Source organism: Lampetra planeri, chromosome 41 (assembly GCF_965212315.1).
Source record: "Lampetra planeri chromosome 41, kcLamPlan1.2.h2, whole genome shotgun sequence".
NCBI classification, from domain to species: domain Eukaryota; kingdom Metazoa; phylum Chordata; class Hyperoartia; order Petromyzontiformes; family Petromyzontidae; genus Lampetra; species Lampetra planeri.
The window spans coordinates 9,346,013-9,369,150 of record NC_136147.1 but is presented as its reverse complement, the minus strand read 5'-3'; the positions used below and the strand labels follow the sequence as shown (position 1 = coordinate 9,369,150).

The window sequence follows — 23,138 nt, the reverse complement described above, 5'->3', positions numbered from 1 at the left end:
GCACACGAGGCGGTGGGTGGCCAGCACCACGCCCGGCCGCCTTTGTCTCCCCAGTAGCAATTTATTTTTACACATCTCACCGGGTACTCATTTGAGGCTGAGTCGACCCAGGGAATGTTCAGAACCCATTCAGATAATCGTCACTGGTGATGTCCGTGAGCGGGAATTGAACTCGGGTCGCCGGGTTCGTAGCGCAGCGTGCAAACCGTTGCGCCACCGCTCCCCGCAGCACACACACACAACTTAGGTATTCGCGCACACACACACACAATACACATTCATTGGCACAAACAGATACACTCAAAAACATATCCGGCCATACAAGCCACACACACACCGACACACACACACGCTCACACACATTCCCAACGAGAGAGAAAACACCGAGCCCCAGCGCTTAACGTATTGGTTGCGTTTAAGAAGTTGTTTTCTCTCTCTCGCTCTCTCGCTCGCTCTCTCTCTCTCTTCGTATTCTTTGCCGTCTCAGCGACGTTGTTTTCTCAACACTTTTCCTTCCCGAGAAACGCCGCCGTTCAAACAAACGGGCAACACGCGCGGGCCCGGACCACCCCGAGACGGGCGTGCGCGCCCCAAAGAGATCGGGCCCCGGGTCGGCGTTCGCCTAAAAGCCACGGGAGCTTTGGTGGCGTGCGGGCGGGTGGCGTGCCCCGGGGGTCGGGGGCTGGCGCCTCCTCCGATCTCCCCGCGGCACCAGCGGCCGCCCCGGTCGAGCTGCTTTGTGCGGAGGGGGCGAGCAGTGCGGAGTGCTGCTCTGGGGAGTCGCGCGGCGCCTGCCGTAACGTTACGTAACGCGTGACGCTGAGATCTGTCAGCGGCGCATGACTGATCACCATCTGCCCAGCATGCGCGCTCACACACACACAAAACAAACAAAGAGAAAGATTTCGCCCCCCCCCCATCCTCCTCCTCCCGTGTTGCATGCAACAGACTGTTGGGGCCAGTGCTGTACGTGAGAGCGGTGTGTGATCAGCACCACGCCCGAACGCCTTCTTCGTCTTCCCCAGTGGCGATGTTTTTACACGCCGCATCAGGTACTTATTTGAGGCTGAGTCGACCTATGGGAGGCCCAGGACCGGTTCAGGTAATCGTCACCGGTGTTGGTAGGCGGTGAGCAGGAATTGAACTCGGATGGCCGGGGGTTCGTAGCGCAGCGCAGCGCGAGCCGCTATGGAGCCAGGCACGGCGCTCTGTGCTGTGGGCAACACAGACACACCCCACACGCAACGGCCGCAATTTATCTCGATTTGGCGCAAACCAAATCGAGATGTTATGTTGCACCCGTGCGATGCGCATCGCGGCCAGGAATTGAGCTCAGGTCTCTTGAATAATTGCAGGGCAAGACCCACTGCGTTACTCCTCCGCGTCACAACGACAGTCAAGATCTTGCAGACTTCTGAGCGCCGTCAGCGAGGGGCCTACGAAGGCCGGCACGGCACACGAGGGCGCGGTTGACCAACACGACGCCCGGCCGCCTTTGTCTGATGTTGAGACTCTGCATGAGATCGAGTCGACCCAGTACGTATTCTTGGGTCTTTCGGTAAAGTCACGGAGATAGGTTCAAAGAAAATAACAAATAACGACGACGTTTCGATCGCAATAAAAGCGGTCGTCTTCTTTTTTTGAAGACGACCGCTTGTGTTGCGATCGAAACGTCGTAGTTTTTAATTATTTTTCGTTATTTTTTGTCATTTTCTTTGAACCTATCTACGTGACTTTACCGAAAGACCCAAGAATACGAGTTCCTGCAGTCACGAAAGCTTTAAGTCAAGATTTGGCCGAGTACGTGTTTAGACGTTCGCGGCTCTTATCGGCCGTTAGCGGGAATCGAACTCGGGTGGCGGTGGGTGAGTGGCGCGGCGCTCTAAACGTCGCGGCGCCGTTCCCGGCACCGCACTCGCACGCGCAGAGGGTGGCCAAGAATGCGCTTTTGAAGAGTCGCCGGAGCTCGGATGGAGACGCAGCACGAGCGCTCGACAATCATCGCGACGCACGAAGACGGCAGCCTCGGGCCACTCAGCGCCCGCGTTTCGCGATTGGGCAATTTCCCCCCCCCCCCACTCCTCCTCCTCTCTCTTCCCCTGAAACCCGGCGGGCGACTCGCGGTGTCCACCCGGGAGCTGCCGTCGCTTCGACGCTCGCGGAGAGCCGCCGCGTCACCTTCGAGCGGCGGCTCGCGTCACGCAAAAGTTCGGTTCATTCGCGTTCCGCCGCGCGATTGATGCTGCCGCTGCTGCCGCTGCTGCCGCTGCCCGGGCGGCGATTGCGATGGGGCGCGCCGTCGGTCACTTCGTGGCGTCTTTCATGCGATGACGTTGCCACGTCGTTTTGATGCGAGCGAGCGAGTGAGCGCATCCGCACACCGTTTAGAAACATCCACGCGGTCAGAGTCGTTTTTCTTGTTGCTGCTATAAATTTCCACGGCTGCGGGAATCGAACTGTAAGATCCCAGCAAACTGTCCGAGTGCCGGGACAGCCTGACTTTGAGGCCACTCAACCGTCAGGAGCAGTCGTCGTCCTCCTACACTCATCAAAGTGTCAACACGGCGCTTGCAACTGGGGCTTCACGCTGGCGAGATGTTAACTACCTCGCCCGTTATACAGGAGGTTGTTGGTTCGATCCCGTCCCTGACGCCGATATATTTGGACATCTGTAAAAAACAGAGCTCGAAAGCTCATCAGAATCCTCCAGTTTATATAAATATCCTGATTCCGCATCAAAGGAATGCTTGTCTCCGTGCTCAAACTACGATCTCTCTTTCGCGGTGCTGAGCCAGTTGGAGGAAATTCCACATTTCTATGGCAAGGCCAGTCATTCGGTAGGAGGATCAGATTAATGCACCGGCACCGTTCACGTTCTGCTGTGATGTGCACTGATGCCTACTTTGTCGAGGGCGATATCGGCACGTAGAATAAAGATTGATCGATTGACTTGTTTCGCTTCACAGAATAAAGTGGTACTAGTTTTCATGAGCGATGGAGGCATGCTGGACTTAAGTCGACCTTCGACGCGGTTTTAACTTTGCAAACTTTTGGTTGTGACTCGGATGTTCTGCCACAACACCAGCTGGGCGGTTGAATCATTCACGCGCTATTAATGATGGAGATCTACACGCGTGTTCCGTGCTAATGTTCAAACCATAGACTCGGCACTATAATTTGCAAGTGTAGGTCATTGTGCGCCGGTGTGGAAGCCAATTTTCCAAAATGTTCTCAAATTACCTATAAATGAAACATAAATGAAACGAGTAAGGCTCGCCATCGGTATACTCAACTCACGTCTCCCTGTGTGAAGTCATAATTAGACGTAACTCATCACTCCCTTAATACAGTGATTGCGGAATCTCAGTGGGATCTCACCGATTAAAAAAATTAAAGCTCATTCTTATTTTACCAGGTAAGGCCCACTGAGCACTTTTTTTTAGAAGCGACCTGGCCTCAAATGATAGCTCAAAGAAAGCGGCTGAGTAGCAGCCAAATACTCTAAACGCGTGATGTTGATTCTAAATGTGGAGAAAAAAACCCGAGGACCCGGAAAACAATCCACGTGGCCACGGGGAGAGAGAGAGACACGCAAACTCCAAATATACAGCAGCAGGCGTCAGGGTCGGGATCGAACCCACAACCGACTGTATACCAGGTGAGGTAGTTAACATCTCGGCAGCTATTCAGCCAAAGGGCATCCTGCAATTGCAGGGACAGACTTTAATGTAAAAGGTGCCTCGTTTACACGAGTCAGGCCACGTGTCTCTTCCACACTCAGACAAGGACTGGGTCGTGCTCGTACCCCCAGCTGCCTGACGTGGAACTTCCACATCCCTATGACAGGGACTGGTTTCCCAGAATCGGCGCAGTGCATGAACCACTGCACCAACCGCTCACCACAATATATGGAAAGACAAAGATCCTCCACAATGTAGCCTTAACAGACTGTTGGGGCAAGTGCTGTTAGCGAGCACCTATGAAAGCCACTACCATGCCCATTTGTGGCTGAGTCGACCTCGGGGAGGCCCAGGATCAGTTCAGCAAATCGTCGCTGGTGTTGGTGGCCGTAAGCGGGACTCGAACTCGGGTCGCCGGGTTCGTCGCGCCGCGTGGCGCTAACCGTTGCACTGCCGCTGCTCACAAAACACACGCACACACACACGCACACACGCACACACACACACACGCACACACACAGACCTCCTCCGTGGTGCTGCCCGCTTCCCCACAGATGCTGACACATCCACAACCGCCGGCCCCTCTCCTTCTGCCCGCGCGTGCCACGTGTGCGGCAGCAGCAGCAGCGCCGTGCGCCAACCGCACACAGCGACGAGTGAGCGATGTTCCGACCCTAATGGATTGGAGCTCGTGACCGCAACCTGCGGTCACGTGCACGGAGACTCTCGCCGGCCAGCGACGAATTCGTGCGCCTCCGCCGCACATCGCCAGAACTCTTGTTTTTTTTTATAACAACCAAAAATGTAATGACGTAAATCGACAGAGAAACAGAACCAGGACGCAGAGGATCGCTGCCTGGTGCAGATGCGAATGGATCGAGAGTTGTGAGTTAAGGTGGGGATGAGAAGCGGAGAAAGGAACAACACGAGAGCTCGATTAATAAGAAACAGAGAAATCTTAGACCAAAGAAAAACTGTGGTCGTCATAAAGCAACCGCAGTGCGATTTGAATATATATGTTCTATTTTTTTATCGCTCCGTTATTTCGAAGATCTCTCCGATCCGTTTTCGGGGTCGTACCGCGTGTTGTTTGGCTTCTCCCACTTTTGCGCTGGTTGTTAGCGCGTGGAACGAAACGTCGGACAACGTGCCGAACAACACACACAGGTACGCACACACGGTATGACCCATAACCACATTGGAAAGCCGTACATCACCAACCGCGAAAAAGCTGTCAGTAATAAATAAATAAATCGTTTCGAAATCTATTATTTCAGACTTGCCTTCTGACCGCTGGGCCTGTGGTAACCGCTGCCTTGAGTGAATTAATCTCTGCGTTGTCTATTCTGTGTTGTTGATGCCGATATCCGAATCTGCCATGGTTTGTGCCGATGCGGTTTTGGGTGAACCGTGAGCTTCGTGGAAGGTGAAACCGAGGGAATCTTCTGCGTCGGGTCTTTCGCCAACGTGTTCGTGAGTTATTTTGAACTCCGTTCAGCTCTCGGTGTTCAACTCACATTGTTGTAGGTGATGCGAATGGGCCCGAAAAAGGGTGGGGGGGGGGGCTTGCGTGACTTTAAGCGACGACGAGGAATGTTAGCGAGAGCCCTGATGAATGGGAAGGCGACTGTTTTCCTCGGTCCGCAGGACTTCCCGGAGGGCTGCGGCGGATGGGCGGGGGAGAGACGCGTGACAGGCAGCGCGGGCAAGCCAGGGTGTTGGGGTCGACTACAAACTGGGGCCTTATTATAGATTCACAAAGAAAAAGTGCACGTGACGTAATTCCGCATGCTTGAAATTGTCATTCTGAATAAATCGGTTCTAGCAGTAGTCGCCTTACGAATAGACAGTTACCCCACCACAGGGATGTGGAATTTCCACATCTGGCACGGGAATGCTGACGGACAATACCTCAACGGTGATACGAACAGAGAAGCACTTTGACTTGATGCAAGTCATCCTCCATACCTCGACGGTTCGCCGTGGATGTCAAGTATTTTGAAAAAGTACTATAGTAACAAACTATGAAAAAAACTATTATCTTTTCAAAGTGCAAAGTATAGGGAATGTAAATAAATCACTTAAATAAATATACAAATAAAACGAAACAACGTTTATCTTACCAGGCAAGGCCCACTGAGCTATTAGCTTATTTTTCAGAAGCGACCTGGCCTCAAATGATAGTTCAATGAAGTGGCTTATCGCGTGTAAATTTATAGCAGCCTAATACTCTAAACGCATGGTTATAAATGTGGAGGGAAAAACCGGAGGACCCAGAGAAAAATCCACACGATCACGGCGAGAGAGATACGCAAACTACAAATAACCAGCAGGCGTCAGGGTCGGGATCGAACCCACGACCTCCTGTATACCAGGCGAGATAGTTAACATCTAGCCACCGTGATGATGATGATGATGAGAGAGAGACACGCAAACTACAAATAACCAGCAGGCGTCAGGGTCGGGATCGAACCCACGACCTCCTGTATACCAGGTGAGGTAGTTAACATCTCCTAGCCACCGTGATGATGATGATGAGAGAGAGACACGCAAACTCCAAATATACAGCAGCAGGCGTCAGGGTCGGGATCGAACCCACGACCTCCAGTATACCAGGTGAGGTAGTTAACATATCCTAGCCACCGTGATGATGATGATGAGAGACACGCAAACTCCAAATATACAGCAGCAGCAGGCGTCAAGGGTCGGGATCGAACCCACGACCTCCTGTATACCAGGCGAGATAGTTAACATCTCCTAGCCACCGTGATGATGATGATGATGAGAGAGAGACACGCAAACTCCAAATATACAGCAGCAGGCGTCAGGGTCGGGATCGAACCCACGACCTCCTGTATACCAGGCGAGGAAGTTAACATCTAGCCACCGTGATGATGATGAGAGAGAGACACGCAAACTCCAAATATACAGCAGCAGGCGTCAGGGTCGGGATCGAACCCACGACCTCCTGAATACCAGGCGAGGTAGTTAACATCTCCTAGCCACCGTGATGATGATAGAGAGACACGCAAACTCCAAATATACAGCAGCAGGCGTCAGGGTAGGGATCGAACCCACGACCTCCTGAATACCAGGCGAGGTAGTTAACATCTCCTAGCCACCGTGATGATGATGATGAGAGAGAGACGCAAACTCCAAATATACAGCAGCAGGCGTCAGGGTCGGGATCGAACCCACGACCTCCTGTACACCAGGCGAGGTAGTTAACATCTCCTAGCCACCGTGGCACCCACAGCACAAAGTAGGTGATTAGTCCGCGGAATTCCAGGAGGTCTCGTATGAACCTCAGAGCCACGATACATTCGTACGTGCACCACAAAGCGTGAATAGATACGTTAACAATGTGTAATAATCCTTCAGGAGACGGCTTCGGAATCGGTCTTTTTATTTCCACTCCACAATACACTTTGCTCACTCACTCTCCGTTGCTGGCAGACAACGGAGAGAGAACAGACCACGCACTAAGTCCCCACCGCGCACGTGGCAACCCCAGCCCCTGTCCGCGCGTGACCCTGCTCTTGTCAGTTTCAGTCTGCTCCCGATCGTTCTCCTCCACTCGCTCTTAATACCTTCGTCACGTGGTTCCCCCAGCCAATCGTTCATGGACAGCTTCGACCATTCTCGATGGTTCCCTGTCAATCCCGGGACCACGCCCCTCATCCGGCTCCCCATTAGCTGGGGCCCCGAATGGCTAGGCCAATCACTCCTGATGACCTGTCGTGATGACGCATGGGCCATGGTCCCTATCTCAACCCTTATTGGCTACAAGCAGGACCGGCAAGCCAATCCCCACGTGAACCCTCTATGGCTGTTATTACAAATGTATACTTTAACAATGTATACGTGAACAATATATACGTTCACATAACAACCCCTTCGATTAAATTGTGACCCGAGATCGATTCATCAAATTGTGCAGCTGGTGGGTCGTTAGAATCTTACAGTTCTACGTAGTTGTTATTTTAAAAAAAATCATTCAGCCCATCATTCCATAGGGGTCGAGAACTTGAGGTACCGCTTTGCGGGAATTCAACAGCGATTGTCCATCCGGTGGACAGACTGGCCCCCTCCCATGGGAATGTGGAATTGCCACCAGTGATCATGGCTGCTGCCGATGGAGACGAGGAGGCTCCGTCCCCGCGCCCTCGGGTTGAGCGGGGAGACATTCTGACCGCACGCAAAATGTTTTGCTTTGTAAATCATCCAGACGGAGTGAGAACAGCGAGTCCACTATCGTGCCCGTAATTGGAAAACAGAGTTCACAGTGAGAGTGGCATCTGAGCTCCCAGTCACCAACAGCCGACTGCAGTCATTCCAGCCAAGTCAGATCCCCTCCATCTCATACGGGTGCTTAAGTTGCCCAACAGGGCCATTTGCCAAATCTGCTTAATCACACTAACCATATTAATACTAATACCCATCTGATTATGTACGGTGCCGTTGTCAATCCACTGCTGGATGAAGGCCTTCTGACACGGGTTGTGTAAAGGTGGGGGGAGAGAGCCCGGCGAGTTCGATTCCCAGGCATGGCCATGAATTTAGGGGCCGATCCATGCGAGGTGGGGTGCCAATGTGGGAGTTTTTCACCAAACGAACTCATGATTCTTACTCACTTTTTTATTTTACCAGCTAAGGCCCACTGAGCTATATGGCTCTTTTTCAGAAGTGGCCTGGCCACAAATGATAGCTCAACGATGTGGCTCATCGCGTGAAAATTCGTATCGGCCAAATACTCCAAACGCTTGTTGATTCTAAATGTGGAGAGAGAAAAACCGGAAGACCCGGAGAAAGATCCACGCGGAACATGGGGAGAGGAATATGCAAACTCCAAATAAACAGGCATAGTCAGGGTCGAGATCGAACTCACGACCTCTTGCGTACCAGGCGAGGGAGTTAACAACTCACACCGCGGTACCCCTCTGCTCCATGTGGGTTCAACAGAAGCGTGACAGATCTCACCGCTGATGTTCGCCATGGGCCAGGAATTTGACTCAGGTGAGGGCAGTGCGTTAATCACTGCTCCACTGCTAAGTAATGCACAAAGACAGTCGAATATTTGATATTAAACGTTTCTACATCTCATCACCTGCATCATCTCCATTTCCATCCCTGCAGCAGTGAAATCAGTCCGCCACACGCGTCTCGAAAACGGAACTCGATCCCAGATTAGGAACATGTACGGAGAGGTGAATGTACCCGTCTGCTCTCCTTGCAGCGTCGTGATGCATGATTGCATGCTCGCGATGGACTCAAGGTGAGGTTTGCCGGGCGAGGAAACCAAAACTCAAATCTAACAGAGAGAGCCCTTGCCGACAAACATCTGGCACATTGCCGGCATCGGTTTAAGCAAAGCGTGACCTTGCTGAGGAGCATCTCTGTGTTGAAACCGGTCCAGAGTTATTGCCAGAAGGCTGCGGGCCTGCATCTTTATCACAGGCTGCTATAAATCCACACGTGATAAGCCACTGAGTTAAGCGATCGTTTGTGGCCAGGTCGCTTCTGAAAAAGAAGCTCATAGCGAAGTGGGCTGTACCTGGCAAAACAATAAAAAGTAGTTTAAACTAGATTCGAAGCTTTCGTGACTGCAGGAATTATTCTTTGTTTAATTGTATCTTTGTTGTGAATTGCTTATCTGTCCTGTACTTTGCGCTCCTATCGTGTTTTTGTATCGTGTTTGTTGTTGTAACGTTCTTACACCGTGCCCCTACCGAACATCTGTGAAAAAGAGTTTTATAGCTCATGGGATTCCCCCTGCAGTATCAATACTGATTCTGGTTCTGGCATTGGGGAGCGAGGATGTGGATGTCGCAGAGGACTTTGTTTGTGGGCCTTTGGGCCTGCGGTCAGAACCCGTGCACAAAAAAAACCCACCATTTAAGGGGGTTGCGAGGAGGTCAATAGACGTTTGTCATTCGGCTGGGCTACTTCCATCACGCTGATGGAGTAAAGAGGTCAACTGCTGCGCTAAGAGGCCGGTGGTTGAGGCAGGAGTAATGTCCGTGTTATTGTAGCAGTCAGAGAGCTGGACTTCACTCATGCATACGGGGAGAAAAAAGCTTCAGCTCTTTAGGATATCGGTGTATGGGAACGATGCAATCAATATGATGACCGCATTAGATTGATGACCTTTAAGTATTGATGTGCAAGTGTCTGAAAATTGGCAACTGGTTGAAAGTTAAATCTGCATTCTCGGTGTTGGCAGGGTGCTTGCCTACCAATCGAAAGGTTACAAGTTCAAAACCTAATCCTGCTTATGGATCAGCACAGGCAAATCATCCCTCTAGGATCAATAAACAGGGTAATCATCAGTGGAAACCCTGTTGACACCCTTGTCCCCACCATAGAAATGTGGAATTACCGACGCAGGCTCAAGGCTGCAAACAGCAATGAGCGCTTCTCCCAACTTGCGTTTCTGACCTAACAGTTGGAAGTGACGCGATTCTAAGTTCACCGACACAGCCTCTGCACTGAGTGCAACCTGGGCAGGGTACCACGAGTTCCTCATTGAGAGACCCGACGAAGACCCAGAAGAACCACCGTATCGATCTTCCGTGAAGCATCCACGCACAGATGTGGAATCTTCATGATGGTTGCGCGCGCGTGGAAAATTAAAGTCTCCCCGGCGGCGTGGAGACTCTGCTCACCACCCAGAGCAGAACCGCGGACCGCATAACCACTCCATGCCCGATTCACAAACACTAAGGAGGAGGAGGCGTCACCGCAGCCGGGATGTGTGCTCACCACTCCGCTACACCTGATGCAATCGTCTGGCTCAACCAGCTCTACGTCGCCGTAGACCACGTGAAGAACAAGATTATATAAACTCCCCGCGCCCGTGACGCTCACATCGAGCTCTGCGCGCGCGCGAATCCACAACTGCATTCAGTGCCGAACACGAGCACAGATTAAAGCCAGGGGTTTTGCAAAAGAAACTTACATTTTGTCCTGTCCCAGTTCACCTTTTGTTTTTTAAGATCTTGACGCCACCGACCACAGATCAGGCAACGGTGGGCGGGGAGGGGGGTGGAGGAGTGGAGGGGACACGGAGAAGGGGGGGGGGTTGCAAAGATCCGCGTTGGGGCACCGCGCGCGTCTCACCTTGCGCTTCTTGGCGCGTCCCTCGGCCTGCAGCGTGCGCGTGCACTGCTCCACGCACTCGCTGAAGCTCAGGCCGCCCGGCTCGCCGCTGTAGTCCTCGTTGGCCAGCTTCGCCAGCGCCAGGATGTAGCTGCAGGCGATGCGCAGGATGGCCAGCTTGCTGAGCTTCTGCCCGTACGAGTAGCACGGCACCTGCGGGAAACCAAGGCGGAGTGAGGACGGGACCCACCACCCCCCTCCAGCGCCCCGCCACGTGCGCCCCTCCGAGCCGAGTGGCAGCTCGGTGCCTGCGCACGCGGCGTGAAAGTGGAACGAGCGATGCGGGGCAGAGCGGTGCGCTGTGGTTAGGGCGCTTTGCTCGCATTCGGCCGTGTCTGGAAGTGAACTTTCTCGGAATCATAATTGAGAACAAATAATGCAGTTAGAATAGTCGTCGTCATCATGATTGTTGTTGTTTTAAGCCGCGGTTGTGTGGCCATCAGCCGACTGCCTGACGAAGGTGTCTCCAAGCCGCCTCTGTCTCTCGCGGGCTCACGGTCCACCGATCCGTCTGACCCACGCGCGTCAGCTGATCTCATCGCCGCGTCTCCGCGGCGGACGTGCTAACCACGGCGCGTTCCCTCCTTCGGCCGCCACTCCGTCGTTAGTCTCGACCACCGGCCATCGTCCCTACTAGCGGCGGGTTCCTGGCCAAGCCACGCTTACTTCTCTTTGTGTCTCTCGGTGCATTTCCAAGCACGCACTTTCGTTTGCTTTTTTGCACGTGTCGGCTTTCATTCCATTTGACTCGGATTTGAGCTCTGCACACTTCTCCGCTGCTAGTGTCCGCAGCTGCGTGCTTAGAAGCTGGCCCAAAATGCATCCCTGGAAGGCAGCGCAGGGAAACACGCTGCCCGCTGGCATTGGGGACCTCTTGCGTCTAGGTGTTCCGAATCTTGAGTCCTTCCTCCCTCTCCCTCGAACCCTAATTGCCCCGGGACCTCTGGCTGGGCCACACAATAGCATCTTATTGTTTTACATTCAGCTCCCACAAATAAACACAACTTATCCTCTATCCTCCTGTGTCCACCAACAGAGTCACTCAATCGCTCATTCTATCCCCATCCACCAGAGGAAAGCCATTTAGATACTTTATCCCTCTTACAAGAGACTCTTTGTAAAACTTGAGCTGTTCAAATAGTTACTCAAAGTTGTGCAGTAAGATGCCCAACGCTTAGGCTGGCATTCACAAATCCGGTGTTGTGACAGAGATATGAAACTAAAAGAGATTGGTCGCCAAGAAAAGTGACATGGGATGGGACCTAAAGGCCTCGAGTTTCCCTCCGCAGAGTTAACGAAGAAGGGATTGTAAAAGAAATCCACAGTTTGCCGAGCCGCGCACACAATTAGTGGGAACTCCGCTAGTTCGATACGTGACTAGCCGCCCTTAGACGCCGCGCCACGCAACGGGAGACATCGCCTCGCCCGTACCTCCAGGTTGTGGGGAATTAATTGGCAACAATTGGAGGGTGTTCAACAAACACGCTTCCCCCATGTGTTAGAGACTTCATAATCAACGATAATGCGTGTATTCATATATAGACAAAGATCCCCCGTATAGCCTTAACAGACTGTTGGGGCAAGTGCTTTTAGCGAGAACCTATGAAGGCGGGCACAGCACACGAGGGGGTGGGTGGCCAACACCACGCCCAGTCGCCTTTGTCTCTCCAGCGGCGATGTTTGCACACCGCACCAGGTACTTATTTGAGGCTGAGTCGACCTAGGCGAGCCCCCGGACCAGTTCAGATAATTATCACTTTTTTTTTTGGCTGTGAGCGGGAGTCGAACTCGGGTCGCCGGGTTCGTAACCGCTACACCACCGCCACATTCGCATCGTTACAGACATCGTTACAGACATCGTTACAGACATCCAGATGAAATTGTTGTGGGGGGGGGGGCAAATGTCATTAATTAGCGAGCACCATTTTTAGGTTTCGCAGAGCGGTCTGCCTATTACCACGCCGACCCTCCTGACCACCTTTGTCTCTCCCCTGCTAAGTGCTGATCACATCCCAGGGTGCCACACACTCTCACTTGGGGCTGACTCAAAGCGAGGGGAAGGCCCCTGTGAGTTTCAGACGCCACTCGCCACCCAGGTCACGCAGTGGCCGGCAGTCCATGCACCACAGTCCACGAGTCTCGGTCTCTCATCAGGCGCGACTCGTAGGGCGGATTATGATGAACGTCGTGGGATTTTTACTGAACTGCCTGCCGTCTTTTTTTGTTCGTGTTGTAATTCTCTAGGAATAACAGCGGCAACTTGACCACAACTCTCTCGTGTTTGTTGTTGTCACGTTCTGACCGGCTCCTCCTGGACATCTGTGAACAAGAGCTTCATAGCTCATCGGATTCCTCCTCCAGCATCAATACATCTTCTGATTCACATTCACAGACCCGAAGTTTGAGAAATGCGACCATCCCTCCAATGGTCTGTAAAATGTACCTCCTTGTGGCCACTGATTTAAATGATACCCACACGTTTACGGTGGTCTTCTAAGGATGGACTGACCCCGATCGTGGCAATGTGGAATTTCCACTTCATCTAGAGAGATGAGCCGCATGGCACTGCTTGCGTGAGGGAGGAGATGCTGAGCGTGTGACAATTTTTATTATTATTTTAAAATGAGACAGAGTTTTCAAAATATTTGGTATTAAATTCATGTATTTTAGGTGTCTGATGAATCGTGACATCTAAATAGCATGATTAATAGCCACTTAATTAAAATCTAAAAATAAGAGTAAACCTTAACATTTCATTATGCTCGTCTTAATTTGTCGTGTGAAGACTAATGTTTGTTTTTATTCACGGCTTCCTGATTAATGGTATTATTGTGAAGACTGGAGTTTCAATTGAAATTCACTTTGCATTCATTTCTCCGGCCGGGTGTGTAAAGTCGAGTTAAAATTCACAAATGCAGAAACGCTGTCGTCTCTTCTCAAAGCAACCCCCGCGGAGCGATGATTTGTTTGTTTGTAGGAGTCGTCATCTGGTTGGAGATGAAGGCGATTCGTGCAAGGAGTAACACTTTCACTTCTACTTTCGCGCTCCGCACAAACAACTGCAAAGCGTCTCTTCTTCTGCGCTTGCATTTTAGGGAACCCGTGGTTCCACACACAAACAAAGACTAACAAAGACCCCCCGTGTAGCCTGTAACAGACTGTTGGGGCAAGCGCTGCTAGCGAGCACCTGTGAAGGCCGGCACGGCGCACGAGGGCCAGCACCACGCCCGGCCGCCTTTGCCTCCCGAGCGGCAATGTTTGCACACCGCACCAGGTACTCATTTGAGGCTGAGTAGACCTAGGGGAGGCCTAGGACCGGATCAAATAATCCTCTCTGGATGGTCGCCGTGAGCGTGAATCGAACTCGGGTGGCCCGGGTATCATGGAGCGACGCGCGAACCGCTGCGCGCACGCGTGCAGTCACGTGGCGTGGCACGCGTGCAGTCACGTGACGTGGCACGCGTGCAGGCACGTGGCGTGGCACGCGTGCAGTCACGTGGCGTGGCACGCGTGCAGTCACGTGACGTGGCACGCGTGCAGTCACGTGGCGTGGCACGCGTGCAGTCACGTGACGTGGCACGCGTGCAGGCACGTGGCGTTGCACGCGTGCAGGCACGTGGCGTGGCACGCGTGCAGTCACGTGACGTGGCACGCGTGCAGTCACGTGGCGTGGCACGCGTGCAGTCACGTGACGTGGCACGTGGTCCTCAGTGCGCGGGTCTACACGAGACAGTTGTCGTCAGCCGCGACTTATCCACCGCTGGATGAAGATGCCCCCGGAGCCGATCGCCACCTGTCACGCGGTCTCGCGATGCAGCGATCGTCTCTCTGTGCTGCTTCGGCACGAACTTCATCGCCCGTCCGGGATGTGGACGCCCTCTCGGGCTCGTCAGCCTCCTTTGGCGACGACTCCCACCGTTCGTCTCGGGCCACCGGCGCATCAAGCCCTGACAGAGACATTGGCCTGCCCGAGCGCACTTCTCTAAAGGCACCACGGTGTGGGGCGCCGCAGTGGCTCGGAGATGTTAACTACCTCGCCTGGTATGCAAGAGGTCGTGGGTTCGATCCCGACCCTGACTATGCCTGCTGTGTATTTGGAGTTTGCATCTCTCTGTCATCATCATCATCATCACGGTGGCTAGGAGATGTTAACTACCTCGCCTGATATACAAGTGGTCGTGGGTTCGATCCCGACCCTGACTATACCTGCTGTGTATTTGGAGTTTGCGTCTCTCTGTCATCATCATCATCATCACGGTGGCTAGGAGATGTTAACTACCTCGCCTGATATACAAGTGGTCGTGGGTTCGATCCCGACCCTGACTATGCCTGCTGTGTATTTGGAGTTTGCCTCTCTCTCCTCATCATCACGGTGGCTAGGAGATGTTAACTACCTCGCCTGATATACAAGTGGTCGTGGGTTCGATCCCGACCCTGACTATGCCTGCTGTGTATTTGGAGTTTGCCTCTCTCTCCTCATCATCACGGTGGCTAGGAGATGTTAACTACCTCGCCTGGTATACAGGAGGTCTTGGGTTCGATCCCGACCCTGACGATGCCTGCTGTGTATTTGGAGTTTGCGTGTCTCTCCGCGTGGTCGTGGGGATTCGTCTCCGGGTCCTCCGGTTTTTCCCTTCACATGTATAAACATGCGTTTCAAGTATGTGGTTGTTATCCATTACCGCATGATAAGCCACTTCGTGGGGCTATCATTTGTGGCTTGGTCCCTGATGAAAAAGAGCTGAATCGCTCAGGGGGCCTTACCTGGTGAAATAAAAAGTCGAATTAGTTTAGTCTCTGCATTGGACTCTACAGGGTGGTTCTGATGTTTTGTGACCCCGAACTAATTCTCTAAATCTTAATATTTATTTTTTAAATGTAACGTTTATTTAAACATAAATGAATATGCAAAAGAAAAACATCTTAGGGGTAAATTAATTAGGGCTCACGAAACATCTGGGCCACGCTGTACATGATCTAACCCATGTGTTCCTCTTCGTATCGCTTCGTGTAAATCCCAAGCATGCACCAATCCGTACATGCTGGCGCATCTCTCAGATGTTGCTCCATCTCCCACTCCTAAATGCCGACGACTCCGATGCGCACGCTGCGTACAGCTTTGTCAGAGCCGGCCGGGGGGTGGCTCCGCTCCGTGGCCTGTGACCCAGCCCACTGTGGAGGCAGCGGGGGTTGGTGGGTCACCGCGCAGACGTTGTGAAACTCCCTTTGCCCGTGGGTGCCGAGGAGGAGCCGCACCCTGGCTCGCCACGAGCGCGCGGTACAGCAGAACACGTGGACCGCGCCTTTTTCCGTGTGGACGGCATCGAGTGTTGCCCCCTCGCACGCGTGGACGTTCCTCCGGGTGCTGCGGTTTCCTCCCGCATCGAATTTGTTGGCAGCGGCCGCTCAGCGCGTCGCTGCTGCCTTTGTGCGTCGGTGCACGTTGAACTTCTTTCGCACCGTACGTAGGCAACCTCCTCCTCGCGCGTCTGAGTCGACATTGACGTGAAATTATGATGATTATTTTTACCCTGAGAACAGGGACGCGACGACTTCCCAAGGCTACAGTCGCGCCACACGGACTGGGGATTGTTTTTATCTTTCGACGCAGTGACTCGAGCAGCTGCCGTGCAGTGCCGGACTCTCTCGCTCGCTCGCTCGCCCCGTTGCTGCACACACGGAGGTGGTGGGGGGGCATTCCTGACCACTGCGACTTCATCTCTGCTGCTGCTGCTGCAAGGAGGTGCTACCGTGCAGCAGCCGTGCTGACAACAAGGGGAGCGCGTGGCTGCGGCGAAGGGCGTCGTGAACGCTGCCACCGCTACCGCTGTCAGTTTTATAATCGCGCCCAGCGGCGGCCGGTGGTGGGGGGGTGGAGAGAGAGAGGGAGGGGGGGCTCCAGCAAAACACGGTCCGAAAATAAACACGGCGGCTCCGTTACACAAATAGGGGATAATTCCAAAACAACGCGCTTTTTGTAAAAAAAAGGGTGAACCAGACGCGTGCCCGTTGCTGAGCCGAGCGGGCGAGCGGGTGAGCGAGCGAGCGAGGTGGCTGGGAGGGAACACGTGTCTGCTGTGCGAGCCCCAGCACCTGTTTCCTCCAACGTCTTCCCAACGTTCTGGGGGTCGGGGGGAAGAAGTGCGGTGGGGGTAAACGATCGCCGACGGGGGCTCAGGGCATTGCTTCAAAGGCAACGCGGGAGAGATTGAGGCTGTGACATCGTTTTGCCAAGAGTAGCAGCGGGAGGCATGCAGTTGCCGGTGTCACTTGATTACAAAAATTATACCCCAGCTGAATGATTCCGTTTAATTAAAACTCACTGCTCGTTAGTTAATGCGTACAAATTACAACTTCAGGTCGTAGGGCTGAACAAACAGAGAATGTGGAAGCAAACAATGTAACTTGCCACTAATTTGCTATTGGATTAAACTATATATTGTATCATGATGTCGAGTGTGGTGGTGGTGCAGTAGCTTGGACACTTTAAACCCGGTGACCTGAGTTTGAATCCAGGCCACGGCTAATATCAGTGGTGAGTGAATTTAGAACCCCCCCCCGCCCCAGGATCAACATTGCAACCACGTGACACCCTGGCAAAACGAGACGCTCCATCTCAGCCGACTTTCCCGTGTGTAATATAAAACAACAACAAAAAGACCCCCCCACACTGACCAGCGTGGTGAAGTATGGACAAACAATCCCCCCCCCATGACCCACATGGGTGTGGGCAAACGCTCATCCAGCAGTCGGATTGACTAAGGGCCGTGTCACGTGACGTGCACGTAATGCACTGCGGGGTCACAGCCGGCTGACATCTACACCGCGATGTTTCAGGTGTCCTCCTGGGTGAGTGGCGCCGGTTCAAGTCCCCCGTTCCCTTTTTCACTCAGACCAGTTTGGTCATTTTCCATTGGCAAGTAACCGCATTGGCAACACGTCCCAGATGCTGCTGCTGCTGTTGGTGGAATTTATTTGTGGTTGTCCGCGGCTGTGAGAAATACAGCCACGCAGGAGGGCGGTGTGTGGTATGGGCGCTTTAAATGCCCACGTGACAGGCCACTTCGTTGCGCTGTCTGAAAGAGACCTACACAGCTCAGCGGGCCTCACCCTGGTAAGAACCCCTGGAATGTGTTCACTTGAAGCTGAGAATGAACTTCGATGGGATCGACTGCTGTCTCAGACCCCCCCCCCCCCAGTGACGCGCCTGCTGGCGAAGCAAGCTCGGCAGTGCGGAGACAGTCCAGCAAGTAGCTGTGCTCACCAATCCGTGCACACTTTGATCGCTCTCGCATCGCATCCGTGGGTTATCTGCGGGCACGCCGACTTCCCCCCCCCCCGCCCACACACGTTGCACGTGAAAAATACTCGAAGGGGAATTGGCCAATTAACTCAACCAGGACATCGACTCGTGAGGCTTTTGTTTGTTTTTGTCACATCACAGCAGATACAAGTGGCAAAGATGCTCATTAATTTTTATGCTGATAATATTGATGGATGATCGTGTTTAGCTTGTGATGATTAACAATTGAAATGCTTCCATGTAACCGGTGCCAATTAATGTTGATAATGGTTTGTGACCAATGCTCTTGCCATCGCTGATGCTAATGATGATGACAATGACAGCTTGTATTGGTTTCTATTTTAATTAATGTAATCTACCGTTACCCTGCTAATGATGACGATGTTGATGACGATATTGGCAACATTTGGTGTTGGCGTGCAGCATGTCACAAGTAACTAACGGAACTTTCATAGTTTATTTGTGTTCTATTATACTGTGGATTAACGGTGTTATTGTTATTTAGCGTCGTCATAAATATTGCCCCAAGTAGGTGTACACTATTTGACTTGTGTAGCAATACAAATTTGTCTTTTTTATTTACTCTTCAGAGTGGAAGTTATTACTAATGAATATTGCAACCATAATGCATGGGATATCCACTGACATGTTATGTCTAGGGCAAATGCAGCTGCATCTCACGACGATGTAACATCATAGAAACAGCAAGTCTCCGAAGCAGGAGAGTACGATTTGAAATCGCAGTCTGGGTCAAATCAATGCTATCATCAGTACCATCATCCTCCCCGGGTGGTTAAAATAATGAACACCTAGTAAGGCTGCACAACTTAGTGGATGACAACAGCAGTTTGACGATGGGAAGATCGGTGCTTGCCATAGATATGTGGAATTTCCACCACGGGCTTAACAATTTCTATTGTATATTGTATTTTTTTTGTCAGAGGGAGAATGGTGAAGCATGTTCTGCATAACTCGAGGACGCATCAGAGAGCTACGCAACACAACCACGGGAACCCTTTGCAGCTGCATGCGTACCCAAATGAAACGACGTGTCCTATGCACAGACTCGGGCCCATTATGACAATAGGGGATTCACACCGCTGTGGCAGAGATGAGCATCGCACCCCGGAAAATGAGTTTAAGGAAGGGTTCGGATACTTTGACACTTTGACCCTGACAATCTGACACTTTGACCCTGACAATCTGACACTTTGACCCTGACAATCTGACACCTTCACATGCTGACACTCTGGTCCTGACACTTTGACCCTGACAATCTGACACTTTGTCCCTGACAATCTGACACTTTGACCCTGACAATCTGACACTTTGACCCTGACAATCTGACACCTTCACATGCTGACACTCTGGTCCTGACACTTTGACCCTGGCAATCTGACACTTTGACCATGACACTTTGACCCCGACACTCTGACACCTTCACAGTCTGACACTTTGACCCCGACATCTGACACCTTCACATTCTGACACTTTGACCGTGACACGTTAGACCCTGACACGCTGACGCCTTGGCATTCTGACACTGACCCGTTGACACTCACACGTTAACCCTGATGCCATGACCGTTTGTCCCTGACGCTATGACCCTTTGACTCAGACACTGTGACATGTTAATGCAGTACTCGAACGCTGACACTCTGATACTAACATTCTGACACACTGACACTTTAACACTGCGACACTTTGACATTTTAACACTGATACACTGACCCTTTGACACTAACACTCGGACACATTGCATGTTGAACTTCTTTCGCACCGTACGAAGCCAACCGCGCTAATCAGAGGTGCGGGGGAAGGACAACAAACTAAACACAAACAGCAGTTCTAAAGAGATTAGCTTTCACACATTGACACGTTGACACTTATTACTGACACCCTAACATTCTGACGCACTGACACTTTGACACGAACACTGAAACTTTGACACTCTTTCACTCTGACACCCTCAAATTCAAACAAACGCCCTGACACGTCGACACTGATATTGACCGACACTGACTCCCTGCCCCCCCTTGTACACCCTTGACATTCTGACTCACTGACTCTGTGGCACGAGCACTGCCACACTGCGACATTGGCACGCGCCAGGAGACACGCCAACGGCAGGAGGATTTCTCCACAATTCCGGCTGTCGCTGAATGAGGCCGGTTGTAATCATCGGCGAAACGTCGTTACTCGAATCGTCAACGCTGTTGCGGGTTTACTCTCCAACACACCGGCGTGCTGAACTCGCAACTAATTGGCACGTTTTGTTGACGTGACAAAGCCCTGACTAATCGGCTGTGTCGGGTGGTGGCCGGGTTCAACGACACATTCATATTTACGCGATCTTACTCCCCCCAACCCCCCCCCCCCTATTATGGACTTTCACCCTGACACACCGCTGTGACACGAGCGCATCTCTGACACTTTGACCGCGAGCCGATTTTGCTCACGCCACTCCTGCCCCCCCACCCCGTCATTTGGTGAGGCCGGCTCAGCACGTGGTGGGGGGCTGGGGGGGGTTGGGGGTGGCAGGGAAGATGGGGGGGGGTCACTCACGGACCATCGCTGCCACCTCGCCGAGACGACCGAATCACCTGCTGGCGAAGAGCCTCGAAAGCGGCGCTGATGGTGTGCACGCGCGTGCGCTCCCGCGCGTTCGCGAGCAGCCTCCTCGTCTGCTGCACCACCTTCGAGTCGGAGCCCTGCAACGAGGCCGCCCCGCCCGACTCGTCTTCGTCGTCGTCATCCTGCTGCCCCGGGCCTGCCCGCGGGCCTGCCCCTTGCCCGGTGCCGGCGCTGTCCATGCTGTCCTCCTCGCTTGGCGCGACGGGGACTCCGAACCGGCCCCTCTTGGAGGGCGGAGGGAGCGGTGATGTGTGCTGCTGCTGTTGCTGCTCTTGCTGCTGCTGATGATGCTGTTGCTGATGATGCTGCTGCTCTTGCTGCTGGTGGTGCTGCTGTTGCTGATGATACTGCTGATGATGATGGTGCGCGAGGTGATGATGACGTTCGTCCACGTAAGACAGTGCATGATGTAGGTGGTGGTGGTGCAGATGCTGCTGCTGCTGCAGCTGCAGCTGCTGCAGCTGCAGGTGGTGGTGGTGGTGCCTCCTCTTCCCACCCACTGAGGCTGGCGAGAGCGAGCACTCGTCGCCACTGCCGCCGCTGCTCGTCCCCGTGCTCGCGTCGAACGCCGAGGAGGAGGAGGAGGCAGCACGGCCACCTTGGGGCCTCGGATTACGTTCACCGTGGCCGCCCTGCCCAGGGCGGACGCCTCGGCCGAGGCGGCAAGACCCCAGAGGAACTGGCTGGGGTAGAAGGCGCCGAGCGGATGGTCGGGCTTCATCTCCTCCAGACGCGACGAGGAGCACGCACCGACGCCGCCGCCGACGACGCCGGCGGCGGCCACCGCGTAGCTGGGCGTGGGGCGGAACGCGTGGGGCAGCTCCGCGTGGCCCGTCGGGGTGCGCCGGGGCTCCACGGGCTCCTCCGTCTCGCTGCTGTCGAGGGGACTTCCCGGCGGGGAGCCCGTGCTCGACGCCAGGGAGCCCGGCGCCGGGGGAGGGTACCTGGTCGGCTTGCTCGACTTTCGGGGCGTCTTCGCCTTCCTCGCCGGCCCCAGCGACCTGGGACCCTCGGCGGCGATGTCCCGCATCCTGTTCATGGTCTCCGCCCGGGGCTGGCGGCAGCGCAAATGATGCGGGATCCGCGGCGAACTCGCGCGCGGCAACAAAAACAGCGAAAGAAAAGTCGCCCCCCGGCGCGCAGCCGTGCGCGGAGGCGACAGTGGCGACCGTCGGTGGATCTTGAGTCCCGATGTCACCACCGCTGCCGGTGCGGAGTGGTCACGGCCATGGCTTGGCAGTCCCGAGCGAGTGCGCGCGCGCGTCCGTCAGTGTGCGTGGCTGGGAAGTCCGGCTGGGAAGACGGGCGGCCGGGCGGAGTGAATGAGCGCGCGGTGAGACGAACTTGCAGGTCGAGGAGTGGGAGATTGCGCGTGACCCGTGTGCGAGCGAGCGCGAACGAGAGCGTGGGGAGCTGAGCGACGGGGATCGAGCGTGAGAGCGCGCGAGCGACACGGCGGAGCTGAGTGGCTGAGGGATTGAATGAGCGAGCGGAGGGAGCGAGCGAGCGTGAGAGTGAAAGTGTCACCGAGTGAGTGGCAGAAGGAGAACGGCGAGTGAGCGAGTCCACGGTCAGGGGGTGCATCTCCGCTCCGTGTCGCGTCCCCGATGATCCCCGACTGCCATGGCAGCTGCTCACAGCAGCAGTGGGAACCCGCGAGCAAGCGGCGGCGGCAGCAGCAGCAGCTCGGAGGAGCAGGCGGGGACTCTGTGTGTTCGTCTCTCGCTCCACTGCAGAGGCAGCAGCAGCAGCAGACTTTTTTCAGGATCGAGGGAGAGAGGAAGGCAGGCAGGGAAGAGGGGCGGGGGGGGGATGAGAGGGGCGGGCAGGGGGGGGTCTCTTGCTCCTGGCGAGCGGTGGGGGTTGGAGAGGGTAAAAAAGAATCTGCAGACTAACTGGCAACAGCTGTGTTTACCCAGCCGGCGCCGGCCTAAGCTTAGCACACTCGCCCGTCGCCATGCCCTCCTCCCTCGCTGCCTTCTGAACCACCCGCCAGCAGCACATCCCATCACACACACATACACACACATACACACACACATCCATACACATACACACACATCCACACACACACATCCACACACACACACATCCACACACACACATCCACACACACACATCCACACACACACATCCACACACACACATCCACACACACACATCCACACACACACATCCACACACACACAATCACACACATCCACACACACACACGTCCACACACACACATCCACACACATACACAACACATGCACACACACACATCCACACACACACATCCACACACACGTCCACACACATACACATCCACACACACAATCACACACATCCACACACACACACATACACACACACACATCCAC

The 23,138-nt window shown here is 53.8% G+C and overlaps 1 protein-coding gene across 1 annotated transcript in view; it reads right to left on the bottom strand.

Moving 5' to 3' along the window:
• ATOH8 (atonal bHLH transcription factor 8) overlaps positions 1–21,995 on the bottom strand; it is a gene marked incomplete at its 5' end in the record, with an annotated part of 40,050 nt that extends 18,055 nt beyond the window's left edge. The window contains 2 exons of the mRNA XM_078613197.1: positions 10,800–10,991; positions 20,745–21,995. Of these exons, the coding sequence (XP_078469323.1) occupies positions 10,800–10,991; positions 20,745–21,995 (1,443 nt within the window). The remainder of the gene's footprint in view (positions 1–10,799; positions 10,992–20,744) is intronic.
• Between the last annotated feature and the right edge of the window lie 1,143 nt (positions 21,996–23,138).